Source organism: Pseudochaenichthys georgianus, chromosome 17 (assembly GCF_902827115.2).
Source record: "Pseudochaenichthys georgianus chromosome 17, fPseGeo1.2, whole genome shotgun sequence".
NCBI lineage: Eukaryota > Metazoa > Chordata > Actinopteri > Perciformes > Channichthyidae > Pseudochaenichthys > Pseudochaenichthys georgianus.
The window spans coordinates 12,437,715-12,458,855 of record NC_047519.1 but is presented as its reverse complement, the minus strand read 5'-3'; the positions used below and the strand labels follow the sequence as shown (position 1 = coordinate 12,458,855).

Sequence of the window (21,141 nt, the reverse complement as noted above, 5' to 3'; positions counted from 1 at the left end):
TCCTATTTTTGACGCGGCGCAGCGCAGGCAGGAAGTGGAACGTTCATCCAACAACTGCGAGGCTGCACACACGACGCTCCGCTTCCGCAACATTTTGAAACGCGCCTGGTGGGTTATGACGCAGGAGGAGGTCGCAGCGCAGCGCAGCACAGACGCTTCCGGTGGGATCAGGGGGTTACAATAACATTGCAATGCAAAGGGACTTATGCCTTACAAAAAACTGCATCTTAGGCAAGATATGAAATAAACACAACTAAAAGAGCAGTATAATGTAGGAGATAAAAAAGTTTTATATTTAAAAAAAAATTAAAAAGCTCAGCCATTTAAAAAAGTGTTGAGCCTCTGACCTTAAAAAGACATGCTTTTTTGCTGATATCACCAAACTCCCTGAACTTGTAAATCAATAATGCCACAACTCTACCATCACGGTGTAGGGCTCTGAGAAAACAAGTGAAGAGGCAAGAACATCATGGTCAGTACCATATATGTGCAGAAATATAATTAGAATAGTAAACCTCACTCTACTTCACCAGAAATGCAAATTAGCCTACTTCCTTATTTAATCGGAAGCTAGAGGCAGTGCATGTGCCGTCACGTGATCATGTGGTTACCTATAGACTGATCCCTGACTGTTGAGTCAACTAAGACACTCCATGATGCTCCTAAGTGTGAAAGAGACAGAAAAGGTAAGAACTTGAAATGAAAGTGAATGTTTTTCTTTGTGGGGGACTACATAGTAAATTAATTAAATACTAATATGCTAATGCTGAATCTAGAACAATAACTTAAAAACCTGCAACCATATCTACCTATCCATTGGTCGATTGACAGTAAAATGATCTACTTTGATGATCCATACATTTGGTTCAAAAAAGAAAATACTTTATCAGCCTCTCAAATGTACGGAGCCCTGGAGGGTTCATTGAGAGAAAAATAAATAAAACGTGGCCACGTTTTACTTTCTCGTTCGCACGAGTTAATAAAGCGTGGGCACGAGTTAATAAAGCGTGCGCACGAGTTAATAAAGCATGGCCTCGTTTTATTTAAATTGAGGGATTCCTGTCCCTCACAGAATCTGCTGCCCACAGCTGTTTTATAGAAGGAAAACATCCTTCACTTTATGAAATCTCTGTGGCACCAGTGGCCTGTACTACGAAGCAGGATTTGCTACTTACACTATTCATTCATGAAGTATGACGCTGCGCTGTCAGCACGCGTCTCCATGTTTGTGATTGGTCAAATGTTGGTAACCCCGTCCCTTTCACGTGAACGCACTCTCAACCGGACAGAGAAACCCTGGTTGATTTACTGAGTTGATAACCAGCGTCGTAGGACCGTTTAGCGACATCGCGTTTGTTAGGGTTAGTTAAATCGTACAGGGCACTGGAGGCAGTAACGTGTAATTCAGGAGAATCTGAGAAGAGCAGCACCAGCTGCAAAGAGCGGTGCCTATTACGAAGGAGATGTCCTGTCACCGGGGCGCATGATGTGTGTGTGTGTGTGTGTGTGTGTGTGTGTGTGTGTGTGTGTGTGTGTGTGTGTGTGTGTGTGTGTGTGTGTGTGTGTGTGTGTGTGGTGTGTGTGTGTGTGTGTGTGTGTGTGTGTGTGTGTGTGTGTGTGTGTGTGTGTGTGCTCAGCTCCGCTCTGTGTGTGCGTGTTCGGTGTGTGTGTGTGTGTGTGTGTGTGTGTGTGTGTGTGTGTCCGACACCCCCGGCATTTGTTTTCAAATTACCACGAACAGTAATTTACACAAATCGGGTTCTCCATAGTTATGTAGTCCCAAGTGAAAAAAATTCGTTTAATCTTAATCTCGATGTGCTATAGTCCTGCCAGAGTGCACCGGAACGAACGATACTATCATAAACAAATGCCCACACACACACAAAACGAGGCCACGCTTTAGTAACTCGTGCGCACGCTTTAGTAACTTGTGCGCACGCTTTAGTAACTCGTGCGCACGCTTTATTAACTCGTGCGCACGCTTTAGTAACTCGTGCGCACGCTTTAGTAACTCGTGCGCACAGTTACTAAAGCGTGGCCACGTTTTATTTATTTTTCTCTCTATGAACCCTCCAGGGCTCCGTACAAATGTGCTGCTTTTTTTGTTTTATATTATTTAAATATTTTGGGGTTTGGGACTGACAAAACAAGACATTACCTTGTAGGGGTGTAACGGTATCCGTATTCGTCCCGTACCATCATGGTTCGGCACATACAGTCACACAACGAATACGCCTTTTTTTACGAGTGGGAAAAAAGTCTGTCATTCGGGGCAGTATCCATTACACTATTTATAATCCAGGAGGCGGTATTGCGCCTAAAAGCTGTTTTCCAGCCGCCCTTAAAGGAATGGTCCACTCATTAGATAATTATTCCAAACTTCAGTATTTAGTGAAACATTATGTTTAAATCATACCCTGAAGAAATCTGCGATATTCCCCGGTAAATAATGATTTTATAGCTCTTTTTATCAAAACCTGTATATTCCGTCTGGCCGCCGCCATTTTTGCCATTTTCAGTAGTCACGTGATGGTCGTGACGTCATCCATGCGTTCACTTTGTCAACACACGGAAACATGGCGGAGTATTTGAGTTCGGACTCGTCAGCAGAGGAAGAAGTTTTGACCAATGTGAAGAGATTGGATGGGGGAATTCAACCATACATATCAGTATGACAATACGACACCCTCTGTCCTTAGACCCTCACATCGTACAAGGAAAAACTTCCGGAGAAAACCCACAGTTTAAAGGGAACATGGGAGAAACCTCAGGGAGAGCAACAGAGGAGGGATCCCTCTCCCAGGACGGACAGACGTGCAATAGATGCCGTGTGTAAATTGAAAAGATAATACATTTGCAACATAGGTAGTCCAAATGTTTGGAAATGCATGTGTGTATAATAGGAAGATGATATAAGATACTATATGTATGCATGTAGTACCACCCTTGCTAGCGATTCCCTCTCTAGTTTAGCATTCTCAGCTTCGTTGTCCCTGGCCATAGAATCACGATTTTATGGGGCCGGAAAAAACTGGGGGGAAATACACACTAGCCGGTACTACGCTATATGGAAAGGCCACCAAAAACTGGCCTGGACGCTAAAGGACGTTAAAACGGGGCTAGCCGCTGCAATGGAAATGCGCTATAACATACCTTATTCTTACTCCGAGCACTACTTCTGCTCCTCCGTCGCTTCACACTTGCAGAGGGCGATTTCTCAACTGGCCGAACTGGTGTCCTGGTCGGTGATGACACCAGAAAGACCGATGGTACTGCATCTCCATTAAGTAATGGTTGTTCCATAAATCCCATGTTATGTTTTATCATACTCTCAGAGTAGTCGTCCGGAAATTTGAAATGTTCGCTGCATACATGAGCCTGTGAATCTTTCGGTTCGGGCCGGCCACATTTCGCTAGCCACTGCCTCCGAATGTACTTCTTACGCTTACTTTTTGGCAACAGATGGAACCGAGCATTCCGTGGATTGTTCCTATCAGAATTGTGGCAATATTTCGCGATACAGTGAGGCATATTTGAAGAGAGAAACTACAGTAAATAACATGGAGGTCAACGTGTCTTCGAAAACCAAACGCATGGTTTACGTCACGTCCGGAAAATGGCGGCGCCCACAGTGTTGATGTTATTTCGGTATATAATCAGTTTAAAATCACTGATAATGTCATCGGATTAAAAAAAAAAAAAAAAAGAGACTGGCAGAGACTGGTCTGTTTTATCGGATGATAATTATTTAAAAATGAGTGTCATGAGCATACCATTCCTTTAAACAACAAATGTAGAACAAGAAGAAACAAAACAACAAAACGAACAAATTACAAGAAGAAGAAAAGTTAGTAGGCCTATGGCGATTTCAGATAACACACAGAAGCTAGAACCCACCTGCTTCTTTTAAATCAGCTGTGTGGGAACATTTCGGGTTCCCTGTGGACTACAATAACGATGAAGTGAGCGAGTGGTGGATCGGACGAGGACGGTGTGTCGGCGTTGTTCACAAGAACACAAGCCAAACATGCTAAATCCTGTCAGAAGGCATCACCCAGATTTGCCAATCACCGGAGCCCGGCAAAAGACAACAGCAGTTCAACAGTTTATCCCCGGTGTTTTTAAGAAACCAATAGACATGAAAGCGGTGAGACCAAAATAAATAACGGAAGCTTTTGGCATATGTTTTTCAACGACTTTGCGCTCTTGAAACACTTTCTTATTATTTATGATGTAATATTTTCAAGACATTCTTTTTAGTTTTACAGCTTAATGAAACCTTTTTGTTTGACATCAGCCATTATAGATACTATGGCCCTCTGAGTGTGTGTGGTTCTGTTTGTGGTTTGTTTTTAACTGTTTAATACAGTTAATTATTCAAAATGTCAGAGTTCCTTATTTTTATACTGAAACTTGAGTGCCTTTTATTGTAGAGGCAGAACTGAAAAAGGGAAACCGAGGGAATGACATGTGGCAAATGGTGCCAGGCCAGATTTGAACCCGTTCCTCCCAATAGCCGCAAGCTCTACAAATTGAGCTTTACGGCGCCCCTATCCAACATTTTGATAAACCAATATAAGTCGCTTTATCAAATATTTGTGAAATAAATCATCAGATTAATGAAAGTAATCATTGGTTGCAGCCTTAATATCTTTCTCCCTTGTGTTACTTCCTGTAACAGTTAAATAGTTGAGCAGCGAAATCAGCTTTGTTGAGGACAAACACATGTCTCCCCACAAACGCCAATGGACGGTTATGCAACTAATTAGAAAACAGTAAGAAGCTGTCAACCACAGGAAAATACCATAAATGTTGGTTAACTGTCAGCAGGAAATGCTTTCTGATTCCTTTCATGAATATAAGTCTTAATAAATAGCCTTTTGTACTCAGGCTTTTGTCCCTCCGCCTGTTTGTTAGCCTGCCTGTCTGCTGCATGGTCTGCTGGCGTCTCCTCCATTTGTTGATGTGTGAGACCACAGTGGGAGACGGCAGCAACAATGTGACATGGCCTATGAAAGTATGGTATTCATAAACAAATGTAATGCTTTCTTTGATGGGCAAATGCTTGGGGTTATAAGTAATTAAATAGATATGTATAAGAATGAGAAATAAGTTACAGAAGTTGACCTTCAAATATGTGGCAGAAGACCTGAGAGGCAACAACGGTAAAGTTCACATTAACAAATGTCACTTTCATATGGAAGCAATACTTAGCCCTACCACTTCCCTTTTACCTCATTACAGTTTAATGGAGGCTATGTTTACCGTTTTACATAAACACAGAATGAGACTGAGCAGCACTGTATGTATTTCTGTTTGTGTGTATGCACATTAGTCTGCATATGTATACCTATATAAAGAAGAACAAGTGGTACTTAAAGGGATAAAGACCTGGACAGAGCCTCTGAAGTGATATACGTCACACAACAGATGACTTAATGTATACAGGCCAGAATATGCACTTTGCATACCTCGGTCTGCAGCTTTAATGTGTAAAATATATCAGCGTAAAGTTAAACAATGCCAAACAGATGTCTACTCTGCCCGGCGCATATTTAGAATTTCACTTCTGAGAATGTATTCACTCTTTCTGAGCCGATATATACAGCTATACCACAATTGGCAGATTTTGTACTTTTGATTGCTTCATTTTTTAGATGTAACTTCTTATACCCTTTCTCCCCAGTCAAAACCATGTATCTTTCATTTAGTGATCATTAATTTGAATGATTTAAATGAGCTAAAGAATAGAGCAGCAGTAGTTAATATTCAAACAATCAATCAATGTTTATTCATATAGCCCAATATCACAAATGTTACATTTGTCTCAGTGGTCTTCACAGTGTGTACAGAATATCATTATCACAATACGACACCCTCTGTCCTTAGACCCTCACATCGTACAAGGAAAAACTTCCAGAGAAAACCCACAGTTTAAAGGGAAAAATGGGAGAAACCTCAGGGAGAGCAACACAGGAGGGATCCCTCTCCCAGGACGGACAGACGTGCAATAGATGCCGTGTGTCAATTGAAAAGATAATACATTTACAACATAGGTAGTCCACATGTTTGGAAATGCATGTGTCTATAAGAAGAAGATGAATCCAAGAGGATGTCAGCAATCTTGTGGGAGCCATCAGTATATAATCAATATTATATTTTTAAAGCGGTACAATTCAAAACAGAATTATTCAAAAATAAGGAGAGGAAATATTGGAAGTTTGAAGAAAAAAAAACAAAGAGATACTGAGTTCGCCTTCAAGTAACCTAAAAACAGAAAAGGCCTAACCCTAACCCTCTAGAATCAGTGTTTGGTTTGTTGTTCTTGGCTACTGTGAAAACATGTAGGTCCAAAATAGTAGTAAAATACATGCTTCCTATGTGGATGTGGTAGGATAACATAACAATGACACAACTTACCATTGTCTAACCCTAACCCTAACCAATCTCACCCAACTCATCCTACCAATGAAGGCAACGAGTACAAAAGCAACTTTGTCATTCCAGGGAAAATGTGAAAATCTCCTCTAAGCCCACGGAAAAACAACCATTCTTAGTTTTAGGTGAATTGGCTTCACTGAACTTAACACGCCTGCTATGTATTTAGTTTTAATTTTGGTCACATGGAGTTGGATCCTTTTCCAGCACCCACTGAGCAAGAATCGAACACAAGTAGATCGTGGTTAATGAATTACAGATTTAAGGAATAAAACAAAACAACTTGATGAGATACAGGGATACAAATGTGAAAACCAAATGTGTCACAGATGCAAGTTCTATCAAGTGGTACCATACAAACAGAACTTGCATTACACATGTCTACATACATTCAATTACAAGTATAAAGACATGAAAACAATGCAAACAAAGAACATAATATCAGTTTAAACGTCCAATCATGTGCTTCCAGCTATTATGCTTATTGTAGGACCATGTCCACAAAAAAACTCTAAAATGTTAAGTGAGAAGCTAACATACCGATAAGAAGCAGTTGAGCATATCTATATATAAACCTTAATACAGCCTCTAAATTTGTTGTTTCCTTTGTTTGTATGCAAGGTTTCTTGTTTCTATGTATGTTGCTGTGGCTTTATCATGTATCTATTGGTATTGATACCTGTGCATAGCAACAGTCTCAAAGGGTTGGCAAGGAACACTGAGCTCATTCTTCGGTTAGCTTTTTATGCCACTCCACATGCACAATGTATTGTTGACTCTAAAGCTGGCGAAGTGCCGTCTCCATATGGACAAACCCAGACGCTGGGTTCTCCTTTGTATCGTTAGAGAACATCTTTGATCTTAAAAAAAGCCCCTCTTTTTTAATTCTTCAATTATTAATTCAAAAAGTGTGATTTATTTATATTTGAGCTGCCACCCATATTTTTTTAGTGATACTCATCTTTTAATTTAAGATAAAATACACACAAATACTACAGAGATGGTTTGGAATCATATTTAGGGGGGTTCGTTTTCTCCCGTTGGGACATATTTTCGCGAATATAGCACTGTATTCAACAATCTCTTTGCTCAAGAGATTATTGAAGGTGAGATTCATCGGTTTTGCTAGACGGCGATACAAACAACATGTTCAGACAGCACAGCCAGAGAAACATGGAAACCATTTTAACCAGCTCACACACACACACTCATTTGTGACTTTTTTTGGAAATGGCAATGGCATCACATTGCAGTGCTTGTGACGGAGAACAAATATCACATTTCCGGGTTCTTTACATGAAGGGATTAAGCTGTTTTTTGCATATTGTTCATTGGTTTTTAGAGCTGTGACAGACAAATCCAAACTGTATTTGTGCTTGAGCATGCATGTGTCCAAAAGTGTTTGTTTGTCTACCGCAAAAATGTTGTTATGGAGATGTTGGTGACCTTACGCAAGCATTTCAATAAAGTTTATATACCAAGTTTTCCAGTTTCTGCACGACAATCCATTCAAGAACTGGCTAGAAACTGAATCAAAGAGAACTGAAAATATCCCACATTTTCAGTTCCTGCTGGTGTGGTCTGCCATAGTAAACTGTCCTCATTGTGTTTGTATTCCTGCTAAATGTCTTCTTCTCCCTTCTCAGATGGACGACATAGACGCCATGTTTAGTGACCTGCTTGGAGAGATGAATACTCTCTCTCAGGTGAGTTGTACACTAGTGCTATAAGATGAATGCACCATCACTGCGACAATGAAAGTGGTGAATGACATTACGAGTATTTTAGATAATAAGCAGAGTTGTGCAGCTCTATTTATTGACCTTTCCAAAGCGTTTGACACCGTTGATCATCGCATTTTGAAGCAGAGGCTACTCAGTATTGGCATATCCAGCCATGCAGTGGGTGGTTTGTGAACTACCTCTCTGAAAGGTCCCAATGTGTTCACTTTGATGGGCTGTCTTCTGAGTGGTTAAACATTGCTAATGGTGTTCCTCAAGGTTCTTTTTTAGGTCCACTTTTATTCTCTATATATAACAGTTTAGGTGAAAATGTGGATGAAGCTACTTTACATTTTTATGCGGATGATACCGTGATGTACTGTGCAGGTCCCACCATTAAGGAGGCTGGTGTTAAATTACAGGCTGTTTTTAACATTATTCAGACTCAGCTCGCTGAGCTTAAGCTTCTTTTAAATGTTGATAAAACCAAGGTAATGCTCTTTTCTAAAGCTAAAAAGACTACAGACACTGCTTTGGATATTGTTACTATGCAAGGACAAGTACTCAAAGTGGTTACCTGTTATAAATACCTTGGTATCTGGCTTGATGATTGTCTTACTTTTAAACTTCAGGTCATTAATCTGCTTAAAAAGCTGAGGGTTAGACTAGGTTTCTTTTTCAGAAACAAGTCCTGTTTCTCGCTTGAGGCCAGGAAAAGGCTAGTCACTTTGACCTTTTTACCTGTGCTGGACTATGGTGATTTGATCTATATGAATGCACCTGCCCATTGCCTGAACAAGTTAGATGCCGCCTATCACAGTGCCCTGAGATTTATTACTAACTGTAAAGCATTTACTCCTCACTGTACCCTGTACGCCAAGGCAGGTCTGCCTTCACTAACTGTACGGAGGCTCAGTCATTGGTACATGTTCATCTGTAAAGCCATGTTGGGTAAACTACCTTTTTATATCTGATCTCTGATCTCTCGACGAATTGAAAGTACTTATTGCCTGAGATCTCATGATGTTGTTTTATTAAATGTGCCAAGTGCTAGGACTGTCTTAGGGAAGAAAGCTTTTAGATGTGCAGCTCCACTAAATTGGAACAGTCTGCAAACATGTTTAAAACTGAGCACTTTGGTTCCCCTGCATCATTTTAAAACTCGGCTGGGTGACATGCTGTTTAATACTCATGGTACCTGTCACTGTAAATAGAGTTTGTAAACTGTACCCTGTACATTATGTTGTATGTCATCCTTATTGTTGTTCTGTTGTTTTTATGTTACATGTGTAACTAATGTCCTGCAGGTCACCCTTGAAAGATAGATCTTTTGATCTCAAGGGGCTTCACCTGGTTAAATACAGGCTATAAACAAATGCATATATAAAAAATGATGTGGGGTGAAAACAGTGTCCACAAACAATTGTTATGTTACGTAAAATGCAATTTACAAAGGAATGTTGAATCCACCATTAATGCTGTTTGTTAAGCAACCATGTTACACATATTGGCCAATTATGTAATTAAATAGGTAATTAGACAGGAACAAGGTGGCGCTATGAAAAGTGAAGGGATCATAAAATGTTTAACAATTTACGAGAGTTTTTGAGATATTTCACTCAAAACCATAGACTGTAGATAGGAAATGGATATAAGAGATCATTCAGGTTTAAGGCACCTCCGAATTGTCTTTACTTTTCAGACACAGAAGTTGCCACTATAAACTGTCAAACTCCATGTGGTGCTAGGAAAAAAGAAAAGGGCTCATCAGAGTAATTAAGATTATTTCTCTGAGAACCATAACACGTCTGTTTGAAAGTTTGTACAAATCATCCATGAGTTTCGAACTCCATCTACCGTGATATTCGGACAAGACATCATGCATCAGTTAATCTGGAGTTATAAGGAACAACAGCTGATGTCAAACATCTTTGGTCGCATTCTTTCTCAAAACATGACCAGATGAGCTGAGACTCTCACATTCTGGAGGACTGCTCCATCAGTGCTTTTGAAGTAGGAACCAGTTACTGGAAGTAAATCAGACAAATCACTCTAATCTGTGCATTATCTGATTACACATGGCAGTCTCTGTGTTGAAACTGAAGCTTCTGACCGGAAAAAATGTAAGGAGAGACTGAGACGTGAAGTCATCGCATCTGGATTGGACGTGGGCTATCGCTGCAGATTTCCTTAAACACACATAATCTGCTCATCATATGACTACGGCTCACCAAGCAAAACACTCCCAACTGATGCAACCTCAGCCTGAGGTTCAATCAATTTTTTGCCCTTTCAAATCTCTTTATGTAAGCTGCGACCCTGAGAATGGGACCATTACATCAGCCATACCAGAAAAGCGCTCTGTCACTATGACATGCGCCTTCTTGAAAAGCCACCACAGTGACAAACACCATCCAACAGACTATAACCAGTGTTAGCAAGAAAAGCATTTTGGTTAAAGCCTTGATCCTCTCAGAGTCTGAGAAACAAAAGCATTTAAAGTGATTCCACTCCTCGCCTTGAAACCAGAAGACAAAAAGGAGAGTTTGTTGTGTGTTCAGACAGAAATGATCCGGGTTGAACTGCATGCTGGCAGCAATCATTTTGTGTACAGGTTGGCAGTTATCCCAGCATGTTTAAAGAATATGATTGAGCCTGTAGAGACTTCTGTTAATAATTAAGACATTGCAGTCTCGATATCGGCCATTTTCCAATGATATTCAAGCTCTTTAATAGAGACACCAGTGTGCAATGTATGCACCGGATGCACAGCTTGTTCCAAAAAAAGAAAATGTAGACAATTTGCAACATCACACTTGACAAATAAGTGTTTCTTACTGAAGTGTTATTTATGTTGTTGCAGAAGCCAAGTGCGGTATTTTCCCTGTTAATTGTCCAACTTGAAAACAGAGCATTAAAAACAGGGAAAAAACTACCAATTCAAAACAGGCTCATGTAACCTCTTCTAACAACAGTTCAGAGCAGTTCAAGGACATATTATGGCCCATTTTGGCAGCTCTTTGATTTGAAATTAAAAGCTTCTGTCATACAAATGACTTCTGTGTAAAATGTATTTTGAAACATTTGATGCAATAATGTTTATTTGCTGTACAATATACAAAGGTCATATGGTGTGAGATTTTGTTAATGTATTATCTCATTGCTTTGTTACAGAGTTTAATGCCATCAGCGGACAGAACTGAAGTGGACAGCGCTTTACAGACAGAGCGCACCTTCTCCATTGGCTTCACAGACCTGAATGGTAAATGCTCATTCAAATGACAATGCTCTCTTTCAAAGCAAGAACTGTAGATGTTCAACTGTGTTACATAACCAAGAGTCACACTGCCCTGAAAATATGTGTGATGTAGAAATGATGCAAGTGGGGGAGGTAAGGCAGTCTTTCAATATGTTATGTTTCTGTTAGGAGATGGGGGGAGTCTGTTTTTTTTTGTGCCAGAAGACTAAGCCAACCTCTGAAGACTAGGTTGGATACAAGTTGAGATAAATCAGTTTGGGAAATAAAGGAGGATGCCAACAATCTGTTGTTAGGACTAAGAAATACAAATAGATTCAATAGCGTCCCACTGCAGAGCTTTAGGCTCATGACATAACATAACGTAGAATATCGTAATGTAACGTAACATAACGTAACATAACGCAATATAACGTAACATAACGCAATATAACGTAACGTAACATAAGGTAACATAAAGTAACATAACGTAACATGACGTAACATAAGGTAACATAACGTAACATAACATGACATAACTTCGAGATTTGTCTTGGCAAATGAGAAGCGCTATATAAATTAAATGTATTATTATAACGTAACATTAAAAACATAATATAACATACTGTAACAGAACGTAAAACATACTGTAGCATAACATAATGTTACGTAACCTAACATGACGAAGCATTACGTAACATAACATAACTTAACATAAAAAACATAGCGTATCATAAAGACACGCATAGCCAGGAGACGCCTAACTTAGCACAAAGACTGTCAACAGGGGGAAACAGCTAGCTTGGCTACGGAGGTTTTGTTATCTGTGTGAGGTTACCAGGAAGGGAAGTTTGACTGGCACCTTTACTTCTCTGACCTTTAGGCCACAACTCCTTATCTCCTTACAGAGTCTCTTAAAGAACTGGAGGACCATGACCTGGATGCTCTGATGGCTGACCTAGCATCGAGATCAACCACCTCAGAATGTAGCCTCCCCACATATCAACAGGCCGGCAGCTGTGCAGATAATGAAATGGCAGCATCTGCCCTTCCTCCACCTTCAAACTCTGCTGAATCCTCTGGAGGGCTGCAAACGGTAATTATAGAATCAGTCACTATTTTTGAAAAACAAAGTTGTAATTTCAAAGAATAAAGGATAACTGATAACCTCCTCTTTTTATGCTTCCAGAGCGAACCACAGACAAAGTCAGACAAAATTAAACTGGCACTGGAAAAGCTGAAAGAAGCCAAAGTAAGAAAGGTAAAATGATCAGGTCTGTTTATGTATTAAGTCACTTTTCAGTCAGATAGACACATGTACTTAGTTTGCTGCCTATCCTAGTTAATAGTAAAAGTGCTGATGAGTGACGGCAGCTCCAAAATACTGATGGTGGATGAGAGACAGACAGTCCGAGAGGTTTTGGACATGCTGTTTGAGAAGACACACTGTGACTGCAGCATTGACTGGAGCCTGTGTGAGACCAACCCTGAACTGCAAATTGGTGAGATGAACAAGAACACACACAGACACACCAATGCCAAACATAATCTCCACAGAGGCAGGATATACATGTGTTTTCAACATTTCAGAAAGAGGCTTTGAAGACCACGAACACGTAGTGGAGCCCCTGTCTTCGTGGACTCGTCTCAGTGAAAACAAAATGTACTTTGTCTCAAGACCTCAGAAGTATGTGATGTTCACAAACCCTCAAGTGAGTAAGAGTGCTCTTGCCTTTTCAAAAATGTTATTAAACTGTCTTCTGCTTAGTCGGTATAATGAACCATGCTTTTCTCCTCTGAAGGTATTTTACATGTGGAAAAAGAAGAAAGAATGTTCGAGCAAAATTAATGAGCATGCCAAACAGCTCTTACTTCAGGTCAGTTACAGTACCATGCTCACATCTTATTAATGAGACTATATGTCAAGTTGATGTGTGTCATTTCACAAAACGAGAGAAAGTTGAAATTCATAAAACCTTTACAGGTTTTGGAACTAGTTGATATAATTTATGAATAATAAATAAGTCAATGATAATTTTTTTCTACGTCCCATCTTGCTTTAAACGAGCTGTCATAAAACCCAACCTGATCCGTCTGTTCTTAATAATTACTATTAATAATATCCAACATTCTGAATGAAGTGCATTGGAACAATTTCAGTCACCATGGCGCTGAGTTTGTTCTCCCGAGAGTGAAAAAAGGATTGTTCTTATCTTTGGACTCAAGAAGTCACACAGTTTCAATTAGTTTTCTATACTGCCTTTGACACAGTAAATTACTCTACCCACAAAGACTGCCCTTGAACTCTAACACTACAAGAGAAATTAACCTTTGTTAGAATTGAAATGTGTGTCCTTTTCTTCTGCACCCATTTTCTGTGGAGTTCCACAAGGCTCCATATCAGGCCCCCTTTTTCACTATATATGCTTCCTTTGAGGTCTATCTGAAGACAAATTGCTGGTCATGTTAAGCAGACTACACGCAGCTTTACCTCACACTTACCTACTAATGTTATTCTCTATTCCGGGACCCTGCAGGAGCACTTTGGAGGTTCCACTCTGATTGTTCCTGATCTTGAAGGTACCCTGTACCTCAAAGAAGATGGGAAAAAGGTTTGGAAACCTCGCTACTTTGTGCTCAGGGCCTCAGGCATCTACTATGTACCCAAGGGAAAGACAAAGGTATGGCTAAACAAATACAAATGTTGAGCATTTAAAGAATTCTACATCATATTTCACTTTAAATGCAGGCATGTTCATAGTGCACTGTTGACACCAATGTGTTGTTGCTCAAGAGAGAACAGGTAGGTTAGAGATGAGCTATTTAGCAACCTATGTGGTTGAAACCTCCTCCTACACAAAAAGCCTTGTAGTGAGCTGTTGCCATGACAGTAAAACTGGTTATTACTCATTTGGTTAGGTCATTTTTGGCACCAGGCAGTAAAGAGCCTAACTATTCTTAGTTAGAAAAGTACAGCAGCAGTCTTTAAACAGAGAGAGACAAGATACGTTTTCCCCCTGTGTGAAGTCTATGATGGCTTACATCTGAGTGCTCAAGCGTAGCAGAGGCAGAAAGAGCGAGAAATTAAGATGGACAGTGTGAATTGAGTACAAGCTGCTGTTGAAGAGCAGCATGTGAGTGAGGGCTGAACAATTAAAAAAATCCGAATAACCATCCAAGAGGGGAAACTGTGCTAAGCAGATGTGCAAATCGCTGCAGCAATCATCCAACGCCAAGGCCACATGGAGGAAGAAGGTGAAGATTTGGAAAGGATAGAAATGGCCGAATAAGGCAGAGTAAAAATCATCAGCAGAACGAGAAGAGGGGGATGGAGCTTTGATCATAAAGCAGGAAGTGTTGGCTAATGGAATAAGACAAATGGACAAAGGTGCCAGATAAAGTGAGAAAGAACATGAGAGATAAAGAAAATAGAAGCCAGAGGTCTGCGGGTTACTTCCTTTTCCTTGAAGCTTCCCTTTGTAGATTTCCGAAAAACCTTTGTCAGTGTGGTTTATTGTGTGAACACAATATCTCTGCTCAAAACCAAAACAGGGAAGGAAAGTTGAACTGCTTTACAAAAGAAAAAACAAATGTGTCCCTTGATGTGAAGCTTCATTGTTGCCTCCCTTGAAAATGAAAAAAAAACTATTGGCCCTCCACTTCTTTGAAGTGTCTTTATTTGTAATACCAACCACACAACGAGGCTGAGAACAAGTACTTCTTCACAAAATGATGACAAGAAATGCAACTTCTCCAACATATGCTACATCTTAAAACTGATTGGCAGCTTTTTAATGGTAAAAGATCTTGAAAGTTATCTTGTACCCATTTAAAACGCACGTACGTAAATCCAAACTGTCATTTATTTCGTCATTTTAAGATTTGTACCTGACATTCTGAATATTAGCTTTTTCTTTTCTCTTTCCGATAGTCTTCCAGCGATCTTGTCTGCTTTGTCCATTTTGAAAAATTCAACATCTATAACACCAAGCACTTCAAACTGAAATACAGAGCTCCCACCGACTTCTGCTTCATGCTTAAGGTAAGCTCAACGAATCACCCTTGGCATTGGGAGAAAATTACAGACTTGGTAATGATCATCGGATTTCATTTAAAAAAGGGTTACGGTACGTCCACACAGCAGCTTTTAAAAAATCTTGAAAATCTTGAAGCTGGGCGTGTCTGACAGCTTGGGGATTTTTTGCGAGCAATGCGACCAACAACATGAATCTCCCGCCCCCGACATACAAAGCAAAAAAACCCGGGGATTTTATGTGAGCAATATATATATATATATAAACTCCCCAAACAGGCGAAAACCTACCAGTTTCACCCACTGTCTCTGCCACCTCCCTCCATGCCTGGTTCCTCCGGTTTGTATCCCGTTAATAGTTCTGGTCGTAAAGAGTGATTTGCTACCGTAATTTCTCGTTTGGAATATGACACATACACGGCAGGGTTTCCGCTAGGATTTTTTCTCGCCGGTCAAATGTCCGAACAGCATTTATTTTACCGGACAAATCTGAAACTTACCGGTCATGTTTCAATAATAATAATAAGAGGAATAAGAGTTGTGTAGCAGAGTTTCCGTTAGCAGGTAATTACCAAACTAGGACCGGATATGCTGATGTTTAAAACTCAGTTCCCGGGGCTCATTTTTATATTGCTTCAGTTTATAATCGTAACAGATCGAAAAATTCAGATTAATTTTTCAATAAATGATTCCACAAACAACGAACAACATAATTATTACATTCAAACAAACTACTTGTAGTAGATGAAGTACATTATTCAAAAGTTTAAATGAACTTTGAATAATAACACGGGAGAAACGGATTCCCCTCTCCCTCCCTCTCTCTCCTGACAGCCCGTCAGTTTCTCATGCAGCGCGCTAAACAGTGGGCGGGGCTTCAGGTGATCATGGAGCAGCTGATCTGATCTCTCTCTCGGTCCGGTTACACTTCACTCGCGTTTATGTCCATATCGATCAGATCCAGCTCTCCTGATCGGCCTTTATAGAGAGCACCGATCAAACTATTAAGAGTGAATATCGGCTGATAATGACCGGCGGCCGATCGATCGGAGCATCGGACATTTTGACCGTCAGGTTTTGAATTTACCGGTTTTTATTCAATTTTACCAGCTAAAAACCGGTAATTACCGGCTAACGGAAACCCTGATACACGGTTTGATTGGCTAGCGCTTCTACTGTCAGATTTGCATAAACGTGTTTGATTGGCTGGCTCTTCCAGCTCAGCTTCAAAAGTTGAACATTGCTCAACTTTGGAATCCTGGAAATCCTGGACATCCTGGAAATCTTCGCTTCACTCCCCCACAATGCAGTTCGGCGAAAAGCGAGGCAAAGTGACGTCATCCCCATTCAAAGTCAATGGGCAGAGAAGCGTTGGAAGCGGTGGAAGATTCTTCTGAAGCTGCTGTGTGGACGTACCATTAGGGTTATTGTGCAGGGTTAGGGCTAGGCTATTTTTCTTCTTTACAAAGAGTCTCTCCACAACAGGGTCAGTGTTGTCTCTGTTCAAAACTTTTCTGAGCACTCGAGGAACTCTTGCAGTATGTCAACACTTACTTGGGGTACCATACGGTTTTCATTGTCGATGAATAAAGGAGAGAGAGAGAGAACAGTGGAACTAAGGCCCAATCCCAAACCACGCCCTACACCCTACTCCTACACACTACCCCTCAAACAGCGAGTCTGCATCGGTGCTGAGTTCTGGCTTGAAACCGGTCACTACCTGACCGGACTCAACGATGTGTGTGTCCGTCAGGAAACACGCTGTTTACAAGTAGTTCCAGCAAACATCAACTGATAAACTGCGATGTTAACAACCTCATGATAACCTCATCTTTTTTTACTTAGGATCGTATACCTGTGTTTAGTCTAGAAAAAGGTAAATGTGTGCATTTTATTATAAAGTCGGGTATATTTACAGACTGTTGCAAAAACGAAGAAGCTTATAAACATCAGGTGTACAACTAAAAGAGCTTTACAAAAAAGCACAATTAAAGATGTTTTATTTTAGATCATTTTAATTTTTTGCCCAAGAGATGTTGTTACGGCATTTCCTGTTTCTCCCGGAGAGAGGGGAGGCCGTCCCAAAGCTTGCCGCTGTATTTACTCCCTCCATCTGACAGGAGGGAGCCTCGTCGAGCTGCGAGTGTCACTCCGACACAGAGTGTGTGTGTGTGTGTGTGTGTGTGTGTGTGTGTGTGTGTGTGTGTGTGTGTGTGTGTGTGTGTGTGTGTGTGTGTGTGTGTGTGTGTGTGTGTGTGTGTGTGTGTGTGTGTGTGTGTGTGTGTGTGTGTGTGTGTGTGTGTGTGTGTGTGTGTGTGGTATTGTTTTATTAAGAGTCTATGCAATGCACACACTTGTTTGCTAGCAGAGATACATTCTGTTCATTCAGAAGTTGGACTGCAGTAAATACTTTTTTGTTTAATACAGTCCAAAGTTGTAGCTGCTGGTTCAATATTGCATAGATGAATATAATAGGCATTAAAAGATTATACATCCACTTACTATATGGTATTTCAATTTGAATACCATATGTTATTACTTTAAAAACATTAGCATAGAAGGGCTCAACACAACTGCTTTACTAAATGCAACAGATTAAGATCATGTTGTCTGGGGGGGGGGAGTATTGTTGACAGTGACAGCTGAGTCATGTTGAGGGGAAGTAAGATGACTCAAGAAAACATTTGAATTGTTAATGTAATGTAAATGTGTGACAGTAGAACAAGTGCTTCTCAAACATGTGACCCTGGCCTTATAAACAATGGTGAAATGTTACTACGTGCATTTACTTCAGTACTTTAGTAATGATTTAACATTTATATTACAGCTTTAGTTACTAGCTACTTTGTTATTTATACAACATATAATTCAACTAGTAAATTATGATATATTATCATCGTTTAAGCTGCCTAGCAGAATATAAAGTAATTCAAATAAACCACACTTTTATCATCTGCAACATTAAAAGGGATGAAAACAGACATAATGTATCAATAAATAGTACACAAATGTAATTAATTTGAATCTGAAATAGGCCAAAATACATATTGAGAACCTTTTACTTTTTGGTATTTAAAGTATGTGTTGATGCTCATACTTTTATTCCATATTGTATGCAGGACTACTTGTAACTTAGTATTTTTACAATGTATTGTTGCCATTTGCTATATCTGATACCTCTTTCACCGATACTAATAAATATAGTATTGTGTTTACTTATACACATTTCCAATTGTTGTCTTATTTCATTTTGATTTAGTTAATCAAGAGCCACAATCCCAGTCAAAAACTGTAATGTATGTGCCAAGGCCCTCAGTGCAGCAACATCTTGGTATCAGCTGCCCTCTGCTGGCTTTTATGTGTACTACAAATACATGAAACTGGGAACAGAAATGAGGGAACAGGAAATGACCCCAATTATGTCATAGTGATGTCATCCTGTTTATCTTAGCTTTAGGCTACACGTTTAAAACTGAGAGTTCGTGTTTCAAACTGGGGCAGTAGAGTTTGCTGGACGTTAGCATTTACCAAGAAGGAAGAATCTACCAAAGACACTACTGAGTTGCATTATGGGAAGTGTAGTACACAGCGTTACCACAGTTTGATCCATATTTGGGAGTGACATTTGGGAGATCTCGGCCTGTGTTGCATCAGTTTTGACAATTCTTCTTTTAATATGCCTCTCAAGTCATACCATTTTATGGAAGTAAAATACTAAATGATGGTATTTCCCTTAAACATCACGGTTCTGTCTCTTTCACAGCATCCCTGCATCCAGAAAGAGTCTGACTACATCAAGTTCCTGTGCTGTGACGATGAGCACATACTGCTGCTTTGGGTCAACTCCATCAGGATAGCTAAGGTCAGATTCAACACTGCAACAAAAATCACTTTAATGTGGGCAGTTAGATTAGAAATCTATATGACATTCAATTTCAAATTTGAAAATTCTATGCACAGAAATAGCAAATATAGAGATTGCAACATTGTCAAAGACTTAAACATGTGTCCTATGTGTGTTCAGTATGGGACCACCCTGTATAAGAACTACCAGGCTGCGATGAAGAGAGTTCACCCCTCTGCTTCACACAAAGGTGAGTCTACACGTCACAACAGGGCCGCTAGATAAAAAAAGAACTAGGACTTCGAACCGCGATACTTATCTCTCTTTTCCCATTTTTATACTTATGTGTGTCTTGTCATTTACATTAAAACCAATTCCCATTGTTAATCATTTTAGAATTTTTCTCGGGATAATCAAATAGTTGCTGGGCACCCTTGTCCGCAGGCCACAAAACTCACTAGCCGATCACTGAATTTACATCAAGAAAATAAAAGTTACATTTAGCAACATTTATGTTTGATTATTATATTAAGTTCAAACCGCAGTGTTGTTTGAACTTACTATTCATTTACCAACTTGTTAAATACAAACCAATTATATCCTTTCACAAAGGTATGACGACATAAACAAAAAGCACTTTGAATTGTTGCGTACAGAAAAGTGATATATAAATAAACTTGCCTTGCCTAAGCTATTTGGAACTCAACCTAAAAATAAAACATTTGCATGCATGGTATTTATTGTTAAATCTAAAAACAATAAACCTAACAATCAGAGAATTTGACGTATTTAAAGGGCCAGTGTATGGTATTAGCAGAAATGAAATGTAATATATATCATTATGTTTTTAAAAAAAAAAAAAGGTTTTCTCCCCTTGTCATTTCTGGTTTTGCTTTTGCTTCCTGTCTTTGTGTTTCCCGCCTTTTTTGATTGTCTGCCCCGCCCTGATTATTTCCACCTGTGTGTAATCACCATGCTGCCCTTTTTCTGCCTGCCCTCTCCAGCTGTGTCTTGTCTATGTGATTAGTTCTACTTGTATTTTGGTCCTCTGTTAGTCTTGTTGGATCCTCGTATGTCAAAGCTTGTGAAATGATGTGTGCCTTGCCTTGTCTTGCATAAAGGTAAAGGAATAAGGGTCTGTCTCCTGCATTTGGGTCCCCTTTGCTCCAGTTGTACCGTGACCAAATCTCTTAAAACTAAGAATCTTTGTTTTTTATTGAATTAGAGTAAGCTATTTATATGTATATAGAGAGTGGGTACACAACGTTGCACCACCATGTTTAAACCGATCCAACAGCAGCCCAGAATGGACAAACCAATTTCCGGCACTAGATAAGGCACGTAACACTTTTACGTTACCTCAAAGCCACCGTGGCCATTTCTCAATCGCGAGTACACATGCTGCAGAGCAACTATTTCAAGTATACTACGTCATAGAGTGGCGAGTACAATTTTTTTTTCAGCCATGGAACATCACATTCGGCTGGAGTGATGATTTTATTAACAGGTTACCTGGAAATATAATTGACCACAGGAGTGATACAAACGGTCATTGGCTAATGGTTGTGACTGATGTTAATGGGACTAATTACATATTGGTGTGTTTATGGATATAACAGAAAGATTAAAAACAATAATTTTCTTTCAATCTTGTAACAAAAATTAGATGAATGGAAAGTACTTTATATGACTGATAAGATTATAATCGGAGGGGATTTTAATGTAGTTCCTGATGAGTGGTTAGATCGTCTTCCTTTAAGGGGACATTGTCATAATTTTAATGATTCTATTATTCACTTGGCCTCTAAACTTAATTGAACTGATGTTTGGAGAATAAATAATCCCTCAAAGTCACAATATACCTGGTTTA

General features: G+C 39.7%; 1 protein-coding gene across 3 annotated transcripts in view; it reads left to right on the top strand.

The window, feature by feature from the left end:
- Window positions 1-657: 657 nt before the first annotated feature.
- The window catches only part of LOC117462784 (amyloid beta A4 precursor protein-binding family B member 1-interacting protein-like), a 29,002-nt gene continuing 8,518 nt past the window's right edge, over window positions 658-21,141 (top strand). Inside the window, exons 1-12 of one of the 3 annotated variants that reach the window (XM_034105103.2) lie at window positions 658-686; window positions 8,085-8,144; window positions 11,334-11,421; window positions 12,303-12,490; window positions 12,584-12,646; window positions 12,737-12,896; window positions 12,985-13,106; window positions 13,197-13,271; window positions 13,932-14,075; window positions 15,326-15,436; window positions 19,191-19,289; window positions 19,452-19,521. In XM_034105103.2, coding sequence (XP_033960994.1) covers window positions 8,085-8,144; window positions 11,334-11,421; window positions 12,303-12,490; window positions 12,584-12,646; window positions 12,737-12,896; window positions 12,985-13,106; window positions 13,197-13,271; window positions 13,932-14,075; window positions 15,326-15,436; window positions 19,191-19,289; window positions 19,452-19,521 — 1,180 coding nt within the window. In that variant the 5' untranslated portion in view covers window positions 658-686. Of the gene's footprint in view, window positions 687-8,084; window positions 8,145-11,333; window positions 11,422-12,277; window positions 12,491-12,583; window positions 12,656-12,736; window positions 12,897-12,984; window positions 13,107-13,196; window positions 13,272-13,931; window positions 14,076-15,325; window positions 15,437-19,190; window positions 19,290-19,451; window positions 19,522-21,141 lie in introns of those variants that run through there. The other 2 variants (XM_034105102.2, XM_071206304.1) reach the window with 2 other exon arrangements.